The sequence below is a fragment of the Phycodurus eques genome, chromosome 18, assembly GCF_024500275.1.
Source record: "Phycodurus eques isolate BA_2022a chromosome 18, UOR_Pequ_1.1, whole genome shotgun sequence".
In the NCBI taxonomy this organism is placed as follows: domain Eukaryota; kingdom Metazoa; phylum Chordata; class Actinopteri; order Syngnathiformes; family Syngnathidae; genus Phycodurus; species Phycodurus eques.
In genome coordinates, this window is record NC_084542.1 from 5,924,006 (window position 1) to 5,944,725 (window position 20,720).

The following is a 20,720-nucleotide window of genomic DNA, read 5'->3' on the forward strand; positions in this document are numbered from 1 at the left end:
TAGACCTTTACAAACACTACCGTTCATTTGATCACAGTCTGAAACTGTCACTGGAGGATAAAAGCGGGAGTTTGCAATTGTCTAATTTAATATAGCCGAGGAAAAACAACCCCCCCCCCAAAAAAAAAAAACCCTGTGGCCTCATGCTGCCATATTAACTTGTTAAGCCAGAGAAGCACCTTATTCATAATCGAGGGTTATGATAACACAAAATGTTATCGGGTAGATTTATTCTTATTATTTTTTTCCAACAAGGCCGGTCGGCTGTGCCCGCAATGAGTGCGCAACAAATGACTGACACCTTGTTTCCTCGGGCACGGTGGTTTCTTTTAGATCATATTAGAAGCAAAAGATGGGGACTCAGATGGCAAAAAAAAAAATTGACAGATCATATCAATCATACTACTGTCAAACAGTTTTAACAAATATGACAAAAAGGTATTTTTTTTAACTGCAAATTCCCCTTTATTTAACTATGTTTATTCTTGTGGTTGTCATTTGAATTAACATAATAAAGTGTTAACTTGTATTGGATGTCATTAGTTTATGTGAATTTACCTTTAAATAACCGGAAAGGCTTAGATAAAGGTGGCACACACAATCCATTATTTGTCAAATTAGGTGTCTGTATGCTTGGATAAAATAGATTAAGCAGTTAAAAATGTAATTGAAGTTTAAATGTGCAATAGAAACGTGAGTAGGAAGGATTAATGCAGCCACGTTGGGGGGAAAAAAAAAAAAAAAAAAAAAAGAATAAATTCCAAATATTCCAAGTAATTTTTGCAAAAAAGTCATAATTTGTACTATTATGGGTATACTGTACTCCATTTGTATACCTCTGATAAAATGAGGATATTTAATGTTCAAACTGATTGACTGTTCCCCCCCCCCCCCCCCCCCCCACACCTTTTTTGAAATGTGTTGCTGGCATCAAATTCACAAGGAAAGAATATTTGCAAAAAAAGAACAACATTCATCAGTTTCAACATTAAATATCTTGACTTCGTAGTGTATGCAATTGAATACAAGTTGAAAAGAATTTGCAAATCATTTGATTGTTTTTATTTACATTTCACGCTACATCCCAACATCACTGGAATTGGGGTTTGTATTCTTCTTAGCAGTGGCCACTGGCAATTTTTTTAAAAATTAATTATAATAATAGCTTTCATTATAAAGGGGGGTGGAATGAATAATTGTACAATGCTCAAAGTTGGCTTGTTGTTGGATTTAGTGTGCTAAGTTGTATACAGTGATAAAGGTTATGCAGAGGCATGTGAGAAGGACAAATGCTGTGGCTAGATGATTTCAACACAGAGAGAGAATCAATGACAGGGAGCGGAAGATGGGGACTGGGGGTGGGGGCATGGGAGTGCGTGACGTTATCGTCTAGTTCACGGCACAGAACCTCGTGCCGCGTAATTTTATGCGGGTGAAGGACAGGAGAGTTGCGAGGGGTGAGTCGGTTTTGGGGCAGATGTAGCACCGGCAGCATTTTCGCATCAAGTGCGATGACGCCAAGACATGCGTCATCTCAGTCACACTCTTCCAGAACCAATCTCTCAAGGAGATTACCAGCACAAATACACACACACACACACACACACAAACACACATACACACACACACACACACAAAATCATCTTCTGTTGATCACACATCAAACACATCATCCGGAAATACTAAATACAAACCCCACTAATCTGTTCTTCTGTTCAAAATGCTTACACACAGTCAGCATATTTTGATATAGCAATGGAGATAATAATTTGGCATGATATCAGTTTTATGATTAATCTGTTTAACTGATTTTGTGCACTTGTTAAATCAAATCAAGGAAACGCCCACTCTCATCCACCATTCAAACCACTCGCACCCGCACACTTCTCAAGATTTATAAATACACAGAAGCATCAAATCAAACTTGGGCAGATGTGGTGTTTGCACTTTTATCCTGTTAACGAAGATAATTGGCTCACTGGTTGTGGAGCCTCTTTCTGGTACTTAAAGCACATACCCTTTGTGGACAGAAGAATTATGACAATTGAAATTGGAAGTACATTTTGAGCAGGATCCATATCAGTCTGCCGGGAAGACTTTCTAAAATACATGTTGAAAAGTGTGGGAATCTTTGTCCATTCTCCACTTCTCATTTGATCTGGTTGCCATCATCGAAACGTACCCACAAAAAAAGCATTGTTCCAGCAAGCAAAGCCTTCAATGCTGCTCTTTGCTATTTTTATTTTTTTTAAAGGGGGAAATATAGCCTGTTGCCTCAGGTATTTGCCGAAAGTCACGTGACCAACCTGGAAAACAGTTTAGCTGACACACGAGGACTCCCCGTGTCCGTTGTGATAACTAGCATAACTAAGGTTTTATGACATGATGGTATAAACCCAAATTTGCTAAAATTTTGTCCAAACCATCATGTCATGAACCCTTAGTTACACTACTTATCGCAATATACACGGTTAGATGTTTTCCAGGTTTGGTCACGTGATGTTCCACTTATAGCTGACACAATGCGCAAGTGCAGATGAAACGTTAATTTAGGTCAACAGCAGGGGGGGATATTCCCCAAAATGGCAGCTTCCTGGGACGGATGCAAATGTATGAATTCATCTGTTTTCATTCTTATTCCACAAGAGCAATATTAATCAGAATACAGTGTTTAAACTAGTGGAGGCACATACAACAGAGAGAGATGAACAGTTGTGAGAAAACTGCAGCTAAAGCAACATTTGTGCTAATATCGTTTGCGATTGTTTACAAGCTTGCAATTTTGCTAATGCGCAAGGCACTGCCTCCTTCTCTCTTTCGAGAACTCTTATTGGATCATTTTTTTGACTTGCCACCATTAATACAATAGTGACAATGAGTATTTCCAAGAGTACAAAGCTCTATTCTTGTGAATCCTCACAAGCTTATCCATTCATAGACATATTCAAAATTGCCTGATCGTCTCTTTCCCTCTCTTGTGCCCTTTGTGCCCATGTGTCCCCGATGGTGTCGCTAGCAAAATGATATCAGGTTTCCAGCTGGCCATGGAGCCTCACGGCCAGCTCTGGCTGTTTGATGAGGGACTTCCAAAACTCCCAATGCAATATCCTCGAAGTGAGTCTGGGCACACCCATTAGCTCCTTTAGCATGGAGGAGTGTGTCTTAGACCTCTTAGATAGTCTATATTTGTATGGCCTAATCTGCCATCACTTGTCTCTCGCTTTCGAAATATTTCTCGGGCTCTCATTTATCGACACGGGTACTCTTTTACGTCACTGTGCTAGCACTCTGCAGTGATAAATAACAGTGTCATTCTACAAATGTGGCAGATATGCCAGAGATATTTATTCACTTATTGCAGAGAGAGACGGAAGGGACTGCAAGGGATAAATTATCTGTTGGTTGTGTATGTGTGGAGAAATAACAATAAACCAACATCTGTCAAAGCGAGCACATTGTTTCATTTGTCACAAACGCAAGGTGAGGGAAATTACTAAGATACACTCATATCTGAGGGAAGACCTTTTTTCACCGTCAATACAAATGTTACATTCATTTTCTATTGGCTTTGCCTAACACAGCCTGCTAAGACCCAAGGGAACATCAAATTGGCAAATTATTGCCTATGAAGGTGCTTCATCCTGTTGTCAATAGCCCTTCACACAGAATCAAAAATCAATTAGTGAGGTGCTAATTACTGCAGTCACACACTTGGAGAGTGACGAGAGAGTGAAGGAGGTGGGACTACTGTCTGTAAATCATTCAGCTGCAGTCCTCAAGGTCAGTGAGAGGGAGTGTTGAGTGCAAATGTTGCTAATAATGTCCCTGTGGCTTCAATAAAGCAGATTGACTCAGTCACATGGCGACAGACGACTTTGAGGGACAAAAATGAGAGGTCTAAGGTCCGGCCACCTGTTGTGATGGAGACAATAATGAGCTCAGACTGAAGTCATTCAAAGGCCGCAGGGCCAACCGTTAGTTCACCTCATGATGTCACCGTGAATCCCATCAAACATGATTCGTGACTCCTTACTGTCTAATCTTGAGAGGTTTTGTTGCAGTTTCTGTGAGAGCTAAAGCAAAACAAGAGTGACTAATTGGCCATGGACTCAATTGCTTAAATGGTTCTTCCACACAGATAAATGTTGGGTGAGTAACACCTTAAGAATTAAAGAAATATAAATGACTATATAATAAAATAATAAACGTTAAAAGGATTTTGAAATAGAATTGCTTTGTTCTTGGCTCAGCTTGTGGTGATTCATTTTTACCAAATGAACAGCAAAAGGATTAAGGCCTTTTTATTATAATGAAAACATTTGTTAGTGAATGCATAGCAAGAAGGCTTTCCAGCAATCATAGAGCATTTACAGGAGGTGAGTTTGTAAGTTTTTTTTAGTGCCTTTGCCAATGAAGGGAATCAAACATGCCTGGCATTCGTTGACTATTCGCACAATGAAAGCTGAAGGTTTAAAAAAGAAAAAAAGAAAACAAAAAGAAATACTTCAATTTTTAAAAACCCATCGAAAAGGCAAAGCATGCACGAGTAAATGCTCTGATCATGTCTGAACTGAGCTATATCGGGGTATGCCGAGATCTTGCTGAGAGCCTGCTGACTAAAGAAATTAACATTGCAAAGAGGAACTATGCAGCAAAGTTGGAAAAACAGTTTAGCGCTAACGACTCTAAATCAGTCTGGCATGCTTTCCAATCGCTGACCAATTACAAGCGACGATCACCCCAAGCTGAGAACAATAGCACACGAGCCAATGACTTGAATACCTTCTACTGCAGATTTGAAAAGGACACTTTCACACCCCACACCCATCCGGCCGCACCCCCGACCACAATCGCACCTCTGACTTCTGCGTTGACCATCCACAAACAGAATGTGAGACGCATCTTCAAACAACAAAATATTAACAAAGCGGCAGGGCCGCACCTTGTGTCCCCATCCTGCCTAGAAGTCTGCGCGGACCAGCTCGGTCCAGTCTTCACACAGATCTTCAATAGATCTCTGGAACTGTGCGAAGTACCATCCTGTTTCAAACGCTCCACCATCATTTTAGTCCCCAAGAAACCTGCAATCTCGGGTCTAAATGACTACAGGCCTGTCGCCTTGACATCTGTGGTCATGAAGTCGTTTGAACGTCTCGTGCTGGACCACCTCAAGAGCGTCAAGGTCCCCTGCTGGACCTCCTGCAGTTTGCCTACCGAGCGAACAGGTCTGTGGATGACGCAGTCAACATGGGACTGCACTTCATCTTTGATCACCTCGACAGTTCAGGGACCTACGCGAGGATCCAGTTCGTGGATTTTAGCTCAGCGTTCAACAACTCATCCCTGAACTCCTTTCATCCAAGCTTCTCCAGCTCAGCGTCTCACCTGCCATCTGCCAGTGGATTTACAGCTTTCTGACGGGCAGGACACAGCAGGTCAGGCTGGGGGAGGCCACCTCATCCACACGCAGCATCAGCACTCTCTTGAAGTCTCGGCGCCCTTTGCACAATGGTCATTGGACCGGACTATTGCAATATTAGTCATTCAAACTGTTCCAAGTGCTAGAGGACTCTGCATCTTTTTGCACAATTGTCAAAAAAAAAAAAAAATCAAAAAGAAATTGTACCGGCATGACCAGATAACTAGCAACCCTTTATTGCTCAGTGACTGTTTTTCTCAATGTGTTTATGTCTCAAAAGTGTTCTCTGTCAATTGACTGTCTGTTGTCGTACTAGAGCGGCTCCAACTACCTGAGACAAATTCCTTGTGTGTTTTTTGGACATACTTGGCAAATAAAGATGATTCTGATCTTGTGAGATTTGCAGAAGTCTCACGAGATTTACTGGCATAACGTGGTTATTAAAAAATAGTTTTTCACAATGTATGACCTTCGACAGACCTACACAGAAAGAGGAAGAAATATAAGGGAAAACAATGAGATGCGTTCTTAAGATTTTGAAATTTATTATTTTTCAGAAACCATACTACAAGTTGAGACAAACATAACTGAGATATGCGATCATTCATCAGACTCAAACAATGGATACAGAATTGATTGTTTATATATGTACATAGAATGCCAAACTTACTGTCAGTAAACCAAAGTTTTGTTGCAACGAGACCTTTGTCCTGTGTGAGTTGTAATGTGCAAATTCATGGATATAAAATGTTGAAACAGCGTCCTCAGGAATAAAATTTCAACAGGGGGAAATACTGTATCTTAATATACTGTACTATCAAGGAAAATAGGGCTGGGACGCAGCTAAACATGAAGGTAATGTGCTCACCTCCTCCCACTTCTCTATGGCAGCATGACAAATTGCACTGCCTTTACACAAGATTAAAAATAATTTAAAAAAACCTACACTCAGGCAAGGTAAAAAGAGGTCAGAGAAGAGGGCAAAAATCTTTAACAGAAGCACAATTTAGACATCACACCAGCTCCTCCTATTGATTTGCTGTCTTTGCAGTCAAAGGAGTGCGAGGAAGTCGTGTAAGAAGAGTCCAATTCCAAAAAGGCCACAGGTGTTGCTTTAAGATGAGTCCATCACAAGTGTGCTGTGTAATAAACATTGGTGGATTTGAACTTTACTTATTTGTATTTATTTTTATTGCAATACAAGGCCAAACATAACTTCCGCTTCAGTGGAATTAATCATAACGTGCTACAAGTATGATATGTGATTTTGCAGTACACAGCACCTATATAATTACATTCTGCAGGTATTTTAAATTCATTGCTCATAAGTGCTGAGACAACACATAGCGTTGCAGTGTACTCCAGTATAACCTCTATGTGCTCACAAGCCCGTTGAGAGGAAACAAATACTGCAATTTGTAGTTATGTCACTGGCACAGTGAGAAAAATAAACGATTTCTCTTGCCCTTTTTATACTCCTAAATAAATACATATTTCAGTGAGAATGTGTTATAATAGCTGTACGAGGGTACTGTTAAATTGTCTGAGATTTATGGGTATTACTGTTGTTACATTTGGGTATTTGTGAATACCCGCGTACACACGGAAATGTCATCAGTACGTACAATTTCCTCAAAATGGACTTTTAAAAAGTCACGCAAAGTAAGAGATCAGACCATAACAAAGTTAACACATTTTATTTTTAGCCACATGTCTGTACTGCTGACATGTGGCTAGAAGAAACACACACTATCATAATGGACCAGTTGATCTTCAGGTATATTTCCTCTGCTCAAATTTGGTACTCTGATGGCACATTTAATCGATGATCCATCTTAACCTAATATAAAGTTAGTGTTCTTTGATAAAAGTAGCCCAGGTCCTAATACTTAATCCGGTTAGTAGTTAAAATAGTTAAGAAAAGCTGCTGTTTCATCAATGATCATGAAAACGGGCATAGCACATTAGTAATGCAAATCCTCTCTCATTTTCGCAGCCTGTCAGATTCATCTGCTCCAATCATGTTCAAATGTGCTGAAAATGAAACCTTTGAAGTGTAAAATATGAGTCCAAGTGAGATCTGGCTCAAATGTACTGTTCTAACACATTTGACACCCAATCAAAAATGGATTGAGCCAGTGTGATTTTTAGTATAAAACAGTCAAGTTGTTATTCAAAGCTCCTGTCAAAGTAGTCTTTAATATGTTTGTATTCATTCATAATATTTCCTTGAATGCTTCAGAACCTATACATTTCAGTACACCTGTAAATGCCATTGTGCATAACATCATACACTAAAACAACAGAATATCGCACCAGACCTCAGTTCAGAGCTTAAGATTAAGACAAAGACAAACTCTGGCAAAGGGGTACACAACACTGAGCATGTTTTATTATTTAATTGGCTTTTTGTGACAATGGATATTGTGAGAAGACGATACACTCAAAGTTATGTGAAATAAGGGGACTCACATTTGAAGTAACACCATAAGGATATTCACTTACCAAAATTGAGGTTTTGCAAATAACCTCGTATTACGCCTTTGTCATTTAGCATTAAATACAGTGTTTTATTACTTCTATGCCTTAATATTTATCATGGTTAAATAATTTTTCAACACTTGCAAGATGAAAAATGTTATCGTCTCACTTGTACATAATGAAGATGTTATCATCAAACCCTTTATTTTAGTTTCCATTATTTCCTATTGGTAAAGTGGTTTTGAAATTTGAAGGTCAACCAACATCCCAGTGTTCAACGTTCGATGTCTGAGCGTACATGAAACCTCCTTTCAATACTGCGTATCCTTATTAAGGTCGCAGGAAAACTGAAACCTATCCTACCTCTGCAGGTACACCTTGAACTGGGCACCAGTCAATCACAAGGAACGTAAAAGACAAACAATATATACGTAGACACTTCTGTTGACACCAATGAACAATTTAGTCTTCAATTATCACATTTGTGTTTTGGGGATGTGGGACGAAACTGTGCATCGAAGAAAACCCACACAAGCACCGGGAGAATATGCAAACTCCACACAGAGATTCGAACCCAAATCTCCTGACTGTCAGGCGAACCACTTTAGCAGTTTATGGACTAATACATAACAAAACAATACTAATAATGCGACCAAAACAATGTTTTTGTGTTAATACTGACACTGAATCAAATATCTTTTTTTTTTTTTTTTTAAATCCCAACTACTGGTAAATATGTTGCATTTGGTATATTGATAGCAATTAATGAATTGGGAGCTATAGCAAAACATTGATCCCCAATTATAGCCTGGTGTTGCTCAACACAATGAAAAGCATATACAATGTTCTGATAATGAACGCTCCCCCAACCACCCTTGTAGCAGCTTATGTTGAAAGCAGTTCACATTACGTACCAACAAAACAAAAGTCGATAATGAAATGGAATTTGATGACCATGAGCAGCAACCACCCCCCGTCCCAACCCGCCCCCTCTTGAAAATGTGCACATCCTTAACAGCCATGTCAAAGGTAGTTAAATGTTAACTTGATAAATGATCTTATTGAGCTACAAAAGCGTAAAGACACTAGAGAGAACCAGGAGGGATCATTCAGCATTGACACTTAAATCTCCGGCTGAGAATTTTGCTTGTCAGACCCTCTCACAGACTATAAACACATAGTGTTAAATGATGCATGGCTCAATAATGCAGAGCTGATGTCAACTACATTTAATTCTTTGGACTGTGGCAAAGGGAAAGCTGAGGGAAGACAGCGAAAGGGGACAAAATTAAAATATTGAAACTCAGTGGTTGTTAATGGGCTCATTCAAGATGATAAATGTCAAAAAGCAGAAGAGAGGAGACCAAGGTGCATGATGACAGAACTCACCGTGTCCAAGTCGTAGCGAGGCAGGCGAGCGATATATGGACACAGGTGGCTGATGGTACCTGGACCCTTGTGGGCTCTGTGAGTACTCTGGCTGAGCGAGGGTGGGGGACTGGGGGGATCCAGGGGTAGGAGACAAGAGATGGAGGTCTGAGGATGAGGAGCCAAAAGCAGAGCTGAGCACCGTCCATCCCACTGCCCAAAGCAACAGCCAGAACACGTGGCCCTCCAGAGCCTTTCCTTTGGGGAGCATGGCTCACGCCCCCACCCCTTAACGGGTATTCAAAAGAAGAAAAATGAAAAGGAGGAAACTCCACAACAAACACTGCAAACAAAATGAAGACTCCACTTGATGGGAAGCGGAAGATCTCGTATCTTTGCTTTCTTGGCTCTGCTTTGAAGCAAAATCCAATCTGTCTTTGACTTTCTGTGGTGATGAAACCATGCAGCCTATGTGCCTATATGAGAGTCGAGCGGCACCTGGAATGAGTCAATGCGCTCCCTTCTTCACCTGCAGGCAGAGTGAGGAGGAGAGGGGAAAGGGAGCGGATAGAGCCTTCTGCCAGTCTCGCTTTACCACTGCGCTGCTCCACTCTGTCAAGCCACTGATATCACACAGCGAGACCGGGGAGGAGGGAGGGATGCAAGAAGAAAAGGAACGAGAGAGAGAGAAATAGAGAGAGGGAGACGGGGAGCCCCACACACTGGCACAGGCAAACTGTCAAGATTTTTATCTCTATCGTCTCTGCGGCAGAAGACTGGCTACTGTTCGGGAAATCAAGTGCATTTCATTTTTTGGAAGTTTGGACTCAATATTTGCTGAATTACTGGACTTCTTTTTCACCTGCACTGTTTTCGTAGCGCTCTAATCCAAAGACGGAATCCAAGATGAGAAAAAAATGAGAAACCATGAAGAGGGAGTGAGATGTGAGGGGATAAGAGAGGGCTCAGGTGAAACTAACCGAAGATGATGGGACAGTGAAAGGAAGAAGGCAGCAAGTGGGCCAACCTATGCAAATCCTACTGGAGGATGCGTGCAACTCAGCCGCTGCAGAAGAGAGGGCTCCTCACAGAGGAGGGGGTTACTTGCATAGGGGAGGTACAAGAGGAGCTGAGAGATGGAGTGCGGAAAGACAGTTCAGATAAAAGAATTAGAGATAAAGATAAAACCCTGTAATGTTCCCTGAAGCTCAATTTGAATGCTTCTTGGGGTGTGAACAGTATGTCACTTCATGACAGCATTGTGATGCATCCAAAAGGCCTATTGAAACTAAACTACCCAAAAAAAGAACATCAAATAAAAGTGACGAAATATATATATATATGTATGTTGTTTTTCCCCCCCCCCAAGTCCCTGGTCTGTCAATCTTTAAACTTTTGGGCGCCATCTCTGTGGAGACCAACTATGACACTGTTTTTTAATCATGTTACTTGTCAAAGCTAATTTGGCACAAGCCAAAAGGGATATATATATAAAATCCCTAATTTGGGGTTTTACAGCCTCTTTTAGATCTTAACAGTAAAATAAAGACGTCTTAACAGTAAAATAAAGCTGGCTTGCTCCATATTGTCCTAGGCCTCTTTTGCATGTGGATATAACTCGGATATGCATCCGATACGCCTGCAGACCGGACGCTCAAGTTGCGCTCATCAGAATCACAATATCATCAAAAAGCGTCACAATTGTTCAACAAAACTGACAGGCTCGAAATGTAATAGCGGACTGAGTAGCAGAAAATAAAACGTCAGTGGTGAAAAGATAAATATGATAAATATATGTGTGGGGGAGGGGGGGGGGGGTGGGGGGGGGACTCGTCAGTTCAAGCACAAAATCCGTGAAATCGCCACAAATGTGTCAGGACTGAGACCAACATGAGGGACCATATTTACTTCCGTAAACACACTGTGCCAGGTTGACCGTGTTTTGTGTGCATGAGTGTCACTTCATGGATGCATGATGCTCACATTAGAAATCACATTTGTTTTTTTAAAGATGATAACTACATAAAAAGATTGGATTTCACAAAAAAAATAAAAAATAAAAAAATTGGCCATCAGACCCTGCTGTGTAAATGTAGCCATAGTTATCCAAGCAATGACTTAGCAGCTAGTCTGGCTGGATTTTCGGAGTCAAAGAACCAATTTTCCAATTTGTTTTTGCCGTTGTGTCCATGCGCCACAAAAATGCTTATATTGTCTTGTGCACTTGTGTTTTCCACAAAGGGAGGGGGGTCTGCTTCCACTCGTAGAAGCAAGCAGCCATCTGCTGTGAACACTTATTGCTGAGTGAGGTGGAAGAGGAGATGGTTAAATGTCGGCAGCAATGCGCAGCCATTTGCCCGGCGACATTCATCCTACTGGTCACTGTCAATCTAAAAAAAAGCCGGGGTCACCATTGTTCCATGTTGGGCAGGATGCGGGCTGTCTCACTGTATGAGGCAATTTCTCCATGGCAAGAAATATGATGTAAAAATGTTCTTCACTCTCGACTCTTGAGGTATTTTGATAACAGCATGCCACACACATGTTATTAAAATACTTGGGAATTGTTTGAAATTGTGAAAAACATGCATAATATTTCTCCTTTAAATGAATTCATAAAATATAGTATTGAGGATGTGTTTTTGGACATACTTGGCAAATAAAGATGATTCTGATTCTGATTCTGATTGACTTGCCAATCAATCTGCATGTACGAGTTTCTTTTTCCTTGGATGACCACTGTTTGCTTTTTAGTTTGCCCTTTTTCTCCCCACAAATGTTTTTAATTGGCTAAAATGACAATGGTTGCATGCCAGTGTTTTTTTGTTTTTGTTTGTTTTTGTTTAAAGTTACCAATATACAGTTTGTGAGAGTGAGTGATTGAGTGAGAGAGGGAGAGGGAGAGAGAGAGGCAACTTCAGTCAACTTCAAAATAACTATGCAGCAAACTGAAAAAACTAATTGCAGCGATGAACACATCAGTCAAAACTACATGCTAGCAAATGACAATGGTGTAAAGTGTATTCACTTTGACATGTGGCTTTGCTGGGATATAAATGTATTACTTTAATTATAGAGGAACTTGAGCGTGGTAAGAGAATGGACCACTGCAGCAAAGTGGAGACTGTGGAGTATGATACTGCAGTGTCCAGCGCTAAGGCACAGCAACAGGGAAATGTTAGCATATGTTAATTTAAATGTGTCTTTTCTAGCCTCCCTCGAACCCTAACCTTCTAGCCATGCATGCTAAAGAATGTGCTCGACCGACTGTGCTTTCCATCACCTTGGTTTACACACTTAGTATCAGCTCTGCTTCAAACTGTCTGCCTGGTTACTGAAATCCAGAGGAAAATGGGCAGAAATGACAAGACGGATGCAGCGTGATTTTCATGCCACCGATATGACGATAGACTCGACAAATCTAATGTCTGCTCGGAGGAGGCAAACCGCAAACCTCAAGCTCATACAGTTTCTGTGCATTTGTCAGCATGTTCCTTCCCATTACTTCTTTCAAAGAGGACTCTTATCTGAGACACCCACAGGCAGTGTAATTGTAGTGCTTGTTGCGAGCAGAGAACACAGGGATAATGTTTGCTGGGCAAATGAGCGACAGTGGAAAGAGGACATTCTGACATTCACTGATCCGTGCAAAAAGAGAAAAAAAAGAACAGCAGCATCTGAGAGAATTCATACAACACAGGCGAGCACATTTGTAAACATTGGGACTGTAGCCACTGCCCACTGATGTATTACATCTCCTCAGACAGTGCGATGGAGGATGATGTGTTACCACAGGATTGTAAAGTAGTCAAACTGTAACAGAATTTAGTTCCAATAATACAGTGGGCTCAAGCTAATTACACTCTGGCAAATGCATTTCATTTTATTGTTGTAATAATTGAGTGCAATGCCCGTGTGGACATGATGTCATCCAAGCTATGTGTTTATAAATAAATACACAAACATACATACGTCAGTGTGAATTTAAACCTACATTTCGTTGGAAGATCAGGGTAAACAAGAGCTGTATGAATTTTGTTTTTTACTCTACTGTACTTACTGTCAATTAAGACTGGTCAATTCATTTGAGTGGAGACCTTTAAAATCAATTTAATCACTGGATTTAATGCTATGTATTGTGCACTGGTTACATATAAAATGTTGTATTTCTATTTGTAGTTGTAACATGTAGTCCAGACGTACCGGTAATTGGAAATACTTGATTAACTTTAGTATGATTCAGCGATGACAGAGGACTGATAATTGCGGAAGTGTATTGACAAATATGAGCCGAGTTAAGCATAGAGTTTAGAAGTCACCTTAATCATTAAATCCTCCCGGATGGCAAAAGTCAACTGCCAAAACAACAAAAATGTGCACCATAAAATTGATAATCCCTGCTTAAATTATATTAAGAATTATTTTACACCTACAAAGTTGTGCACTTAAGAGCCATGCCACAACTTTCATGTCCACTGATTGACGCAGATTTCTTTCCCCCTTCCTTAATCAAATTGATTGATTTATTTTTTTCCCCATAAAAAGAATCTTGGCTGTGTGAATTCTTTCACTGATGTGGTAATGAACCGTTGTCGAGATCAGTGCTAATTAGCGCTTTACACTCCGTGTGACAGATTAAGTCTGTTTGGCTTGTCCCACACTGTGGCGAATGAGTGCAAAACATCTTAGTGTAATGGAGAGGGCTCACAGTGGAGGAAGGATGACAAACTTAATTCAATTAAATACACAGCTTCTGAGTCTTCAGTCTGAAAAATACCTACTGCAGAGCTTTGTATACACAAACCGCAACACATACAGTATCTGATTTCTTTGCTCAGATTAGAATTGCCCGCTAAAATTCTATTAATGAATCTGATAAACTAAAACTACAATTGCTGGCCTTAACATGAGGTAAACCCAGACAATCTAATAAGATCCAAAGTGTGTCACAAAGATAATAACGCTCCAGTTTGAACCACACTGTCAGAGAGGTACTAATTTAAAAGATATACTGTATGTACTGTATTGTTACTGTCATTTGCAGTGGAGTAGAACCGCATTGCTACCAAGAGGCATTTTTATTTTTTGGGGGGGAAGGGCAGATTATTAGAAACACAAAAACTACAACCACAAAAAAACAAAAAACAAAAAACTGTCTTTTAAGACTTTCTTCAGTGTAAGTGTGTACACATCAGTGTGTTGGGAAAGCTGCTGTTGCATCTGTAACTCAGCAGTTCTCAAACAAAGAAAAATATGCCTTACAAAATACACCTAGCACACCATGATGTAATTAATGCAGTATATACACCTTTCAATTCCATTTGCATTCATTGATTGCTGCAATGTTTATAACACAGTAGTAGTACTGGTAATTGCTACTGTACTACAGGTCAATAAATGGTTTTTTTTTTTTATTGACATTGGACATTTGGGAAGGCTAAATATGAAATAGCTTGGACAATTGTGCTTTGTGTTGAACCACATCTGCAACAAGCGATTGTCTGTTCTCTCCTTTCATTTCAACAAATGCACACACGCACGCACGCGCACACACACTCACACACACAAAGAGAGAGACTCGTACACTGACCACCAAGGTGCAGTAATCCAATCCGTCGCACTGCACTGCACTGCACCCTGACATCCTTAATAATGAATGAATCATAAAAACAAAACTGACAAACATAGCCGTTTTGCTTGAAAGATTAAAAATGCAGCAAATAAAATGAATAAATTATAAAAGATGGACAAAAACACTGTAGGAGGACAACATGGCGTGAAGCAAGCTGAGCTAAAACAAAAAGATGAGAAGAACACAAATGAATAACCGGTCATAACAGTTACCACAATGAAGGTCACATCACCATAAGGCAGTATTATGTTTGCCGTATTGCATGACCTTTTACCTAAAGCGAAGAATGTGACTTGACTCTATTTTTGTGTTCTGTATTACTGGTGGAGCAGCCTGGCCACTACAGCTGTGGGAAGGACAGAGTAGCTCATAATGCAATATTTTGCACATATTTTGCAGTCACTTGCGTGAAATTCAATATTTTGGAAGAAAATAATGTTCGATACGTGGCTATATCTACATAACTGAAGTGGTAAGAACTTTAGGAAACCAGTCATCTTGCACAATATCTTTCAATTAAACATTGGTTTAGAACATATATACATTATATTTTGTTTCTTTAGCACATACAGTACATTCTTTGGCTTTTCTTCCTAAGTTTCAAACTATGTCTTTGCTGTTAAAACACATTCACAACAAATAATTCTTATTCACCACGCTGAATTGAGAGTAAAGTATACTGCATGTTGCACTGAGCTGTAGGGGGAGTCCGGGAGCAAAAATAAAACTCCTTATTTTTACCAGATGTTATTCTGTTGTTTGCTTTGACACATCTCAGGATGGTCCCGGCCAAGCGATTCAGACGCAATGAATAACGATGGAAATATGGCTCATATACCTCATTGAGAAAGATCCATCGGGCTTTTTGAGCTATGCAAGTGAGATATGTGATGCTGAGTGGTTGGGAAAAAAAGATGATTGCTTTTGGTACAGTGTTGGAAAAAGAAACCATTACATCTGGAATATGCTCAGTTTGCTGCACTACACTTTCACGTTTCATATGCATGAGGAATACAAATGCACAGTCAGACAAGGGTTGAAGTAATATCAGGCGGAAAACCTGATGCATTTACAGTAACCCCCAGCCCCCTCCCCCCCAAAAAACTAGGATTGGTTAGTTGAATTATGTTTTTCTTTTTTTTCTTTTTGTTTTTAAATCGATTGTAGATGATCATTCAAGATCAAGCTGATGCAACTTCATTTTTTGTTGACCTTGACAATATTTGTTTTTTCACAAAGCAACCACACTTCCCACCACTTTGCATTGAAGGCATAAATGGTATAATATGATGATTCATGATTATTTTGATCAATATTGTAATCACGATTATCAATCACAACTATTCCTCATGTTAGGGAAAAATCTTTATCTATTTTAATCTATGCCCTGCCATTGGCTGGAAACCAGTTCAGGATGTACCCCGCCTCCTGCCCGATGACAGCTGGGATAGGCTCCAGCACGCCCGCGACCCTAGTGAGGAAAAGCGGCTCAGAAAATGGATGGATATTTTAATCTATTTTTATTGCACTTCCTGTCAACAAACAATATGTAACAGTTTTCAGTGAAAAATGAATCTTTAGATAAGAATAAATGACTGATAACAATAAAAAAGTAAAACATTCCACTTTACCAAGGGATGACTGAATAAATATTCAAATACAAAGTGCAATCACGAAGTGCAACTTCATGGAAGCAAATACAGTTAATGCATAAAATGCAACAACAAGAAGCAGCGACTTTTCATTTGAAAATCCATTTCCATTATAGTCAATTGTCAAGGACGGGTACGTCTCCGTTGTTCTGTTTGACCATTGATCATTAGTGGACGGTCACAAACTGCAAAGTGCTCGACAGTTGTGATTTCCCTCTCCATTTACTCTTGGCGTTTTTTTTCATTGGGTTAAGGCCAGCCGAAAAAGTTGAAGTCAAGGCAGCCGCCACAACGATTGTTAATAGTGTCTTAGCGTGCTGAGTGGGCCAACTTAAATATAAAAGCTTCACATATTCATTGGATATCAATGCCATTTTAGGCTTTTTATTTTGAAGTTGGCACCGGAGTGCAGTGCCAGAGCTTAATGTTTGCCCACTGGTGGCTGGCTGACTTGGTTGCGGGGACTGCTGCATATGAAAACTGCTTCATTTGCATTGACACATTAAGAACAGAAAGTAACCCGTTTTTCTATAGCAAAATACATAGTACAAAGATCTGTCACTCGGAGGCCACAAAGAGGCTAACCACCACTTAATATGTAGTATAACAACAGATATTCACCTGCTGCCCAGTTCTAGCACACACACACACACACACACACACACACACTCACACACTCGCACACGCACACACACTCACACACTCCTTCATTGTACTTTCTAGAGAATGTCAGAAACTGTCAGGGACTGTGATGCTTAGCGGCTAGGTGTGCACCCACAAAAACACGTTTGTGCATCAAAGCAGACTTAATCTAGCAAAAACAACAACAAAATAAAAATAGATTCAAGCAGGTATGAAATCTTCGCCAAGTGTTCTGAAGTAACACTTATCAGTGTACCATATTTCTGTAGCTACAAGGGTGCTATGTGTGCATCAGGGGAGTTGAGGAGACTGATGTAATGTACAAAAACCCTGCGAGAATTAGTAACATCTCAGCATTTTAACAGTTCCCCACCGTAGTACAAATGTAGAGTTCTGAAATACACTGTAGCTGTTCTAATCTTGAATTATAATGCCCTCCAATAATGATATCATGCTTCACCAGCTGGGTATGAATTAAACGGAAGACATTTTTTAATTACCCCAGGGGTAACTGAATATTGGTCATTTTGCCCCAGTGAGGCTCTGCAGAAAGGTGATAAAATTCAACCATGGGCCCCTTTGACCATGATCCAGGCTTTCCTTTGCTTGGCCTACCTGTGCACTGGTCCAATTAGAGTTGGCTTAGCACACTACCAGGCATGCTGGGAAATAGTGGCATTTCACATAGGGTGCTCTCATGAATATAGGGTGGAGTAATTATAGCTGTAAAGAGCTCAGCAAAGATTTTGAGTCATTTTCAGGAGAAATGAAATGAGAATGGGTGTAAAGTAGATAGCCTAATTAGGAAACACAAGAGAAGTTTAAGCAATGCCACATGGACAATGCCAAAGGGGAGAGGTCACTTCTTCCAAGATGGCGCCTACCAGTGTGGTCGCCTCGGTAACGCGCTCTCTAGTATTGTCTTTTTTTGTGTGTTTTTCGTCCGTCTTTAGAGACCTTACACCGACTCACTTACACAAGGGGAGACCTGCTCACCATCAAGGAGGCTACTCCGGACTTTCTGTCACCAACTTTCGAATATCCGCTCAGTTTTTTCCCCGAGTTACTCACCGGAGCGGCGTCCGCGGTTTTCGGCGCATGGAGACAGAAGCGGCGCCACAGAGGGAAACGATCCGGCATTCAGGTGAAACTCCGCAAGAGAGGACAAAGATTGCCGTTCCCGTCGATCCACCTCGCGAATGTACGCTCCCTACCCAACAAAATGGACGATCTTCATCTTCTGTTAAAGACCTGTAAAGACTTCGGACGTTCCGCGGCCATGTGCTTCACGGAGACCTGGCTTTGCGACGCTGTACCCGATGGCGCCGTCATGCTTCCCGGCTTCAACATTCATCGAGCGGACCGCGACATGGAATCATCGGGGAAAACAAAGGGCGGCGGGATATGCCTCCATATCAATGAAAAATGGTGTATGGACGTCACGGTGCTCAGCACACACTGCAGCCCGCATTTGGAGTCGCTATTCTTAAACTGTAAACCATTCTACTCGCCACGTGAGTTTGCATCGTTCATACTGGTTGGAGTCTATATTACGCCTCAAGCTAACACGAACGCCGCATTGCTAACGCTCGCCGAACAAGTCAACGAAATTGGAAAAAAAACACCCGGACTCACCCCTCATTATTCTCGGGGCCTTTAACAAAGCTAAACTCAACCACGAACTCCCTAAATACAAGCAGCACATTGACTGTCCTACCAGGGAAAATAATACTTTAGACCACTGCTACACTACAGTAAAAAACACTCGTCTGATCACTGCTTCATTCACTTAATACCGACGTACAGGCAAGAACTTAAATGTGCGAAGCCTACAGTGAAAACAGTCAAAAAGTGGACCAATGAAGCCAAGATGGAACTTCAAAGCTGTTTAGACTGCACAGACTGGAGTGTCTTTGAAAATTCAGCTGGCAGCCTGGATGAATATACGGACACTGTCACATCCTATATCAGTTTCTGTGAAGAGGTTTGTGTACCAACAAAATCATTTCGGACATTCAACAACAACAAGCCGTGGTTCACTGCTAAACTTAAGCAGCTTCGCCAAGCTAAGGAAGATGCATATCAGAGCGGGGACAGGGCCCTGTATAATCGAGCGAGAAACCAGCTTACTAAAGAAATTAACATTGCAAAGAGGATCTATGCAGCAGTTGGAAAAACAGTTTAGCGTGAACGACCCAAAATCAGTCTGGCATGCATTTCAATCGCTGACTAATTACAAGCGACGATCCCCCCAAGCTGAGAACAATAGCACACTAGCCAACGACTTGAATACCTTCTATTGCAGATTTGAAAAGGACAGTTTCACTCCACACACCCACCCGGCCGCACCCGCGACCACAACCACACCTCTGACTTCTGCGTTAACCATCCATGAACAGGATGTGAGACGCATCTTCAAACAACAGAAGATTAACAAAGCGGTAGGCCCGGACCATGTGTCCCCATCCCGCCTCAAAGTCTGCGCGGACCAGCTCGCTCCAGTTTTCACTCAGATCTTCAACAGATCTTTGGAAATGTGCAAAGTTCCATCCTGTTTCAAACGCTCCACCATCATTCCAGTCCCCAAGAAACGTGCAATCTCTGGTCTGAATGACTACAGGCCTGTCGCTTTGACATCTGTGGTCATGAAGTCCTTTGAACGTCTCGTGCTGGACCACCTCAAGAGTGTCACAGGTCCCCTGCTGGACCACCTGCAGTTTGCCTACCAAGCGAACAGGTCTGCGGATGATGCAGTCAACATGGGACTGCACTTCATCCTAGAACACCTCGACAGTGCAGGGACCTACGCGAGGATCCTGTTCGTGGACTTCAGCTCAGCGTTCAACACCATCATCCCTGAACTCCTTTCAAGCAAGCTTCTCCAGCTCAGCGTCTCACCTGCCATCTGCCAGTGGATTTACAGCTTTCTGACGGGCAGGACACAGCAGGTCAGGCTGGGGGAGGCCACCTCATCCACACGCAGCATCAGCACTGGGGCGCCCCAAGGTTGTGTTCTCTCTCCGCTGCTCTTCTCTCTCTGCACGAACGACTGCACCTCAGCGAACCCGACTGTCAAACTCCTGAAGTTTGCAGATGACACCACTGTCATCGGCCTCATCAAGGACGGTGACGAGTCTGCATATCGACAGGAAGCGGAGCGGCTGGAGCTGTGGTGCGGCCGACACAACCTGGAGCTGAACACGCTCAAGACGGTAGAGATGATCGTGGACTTCAGGAGGCATCCTTCGCCACAGCTGCCCCTCACGTTGTCCAGCTGGCTTGTGTCAACCGTCGAGACCTTCAAGTTCCTGGGAATTACAATCTCTCAGGACCTGAAGTTGGCGACCAACATCAACTCCGTCCTCAAAAAGGCCCAGCAGAGGATGTACTTCCTGCGGCTTCTGAGAAAGCACGGCCTGCCACCGGAGCTGCTGAGACAGTTCTACACAGCGGTCATCGAATCAGTCCTGTGTTCTTCAATCACAGTTTGGTTTGGTGCTGCTATAAAAAAGGACAAACTCCGACT

General features: G+C 41.5%; 1 protein-coding gene across 11 annotated transcripts in view; it reads right to left on the reverse strand.

The window, feature by feature from the left end:
* Positions 1-20,720, reverse strand: part of LOC133416939 (neurexin-3b) — a 283,913-nt gene that overhangs the window by 102,489 nt on the left and 160,704 nt on the right. For 2 of the 11 annotated variants that reach the window (XM_061704316.1, XM_061704315.1), the window contains exon 1: positions 9,290-9,662. The exons of the other annotated variants lie outside the window; for them this stretch is intronic. In XM_061704316.1, the coding sequence (XP_061560300.1) occupies positions 9,290-9,539 (250 nt within the window). In that variant the 5' untranslated portion in view covers positions 9,540-9,662. Of the gene's footprint in view, positions 1-9,289; positions 9,663-20,720 lie in introns of those variants that run through there. 11 annotated transcript variants of the gene reach the window in all.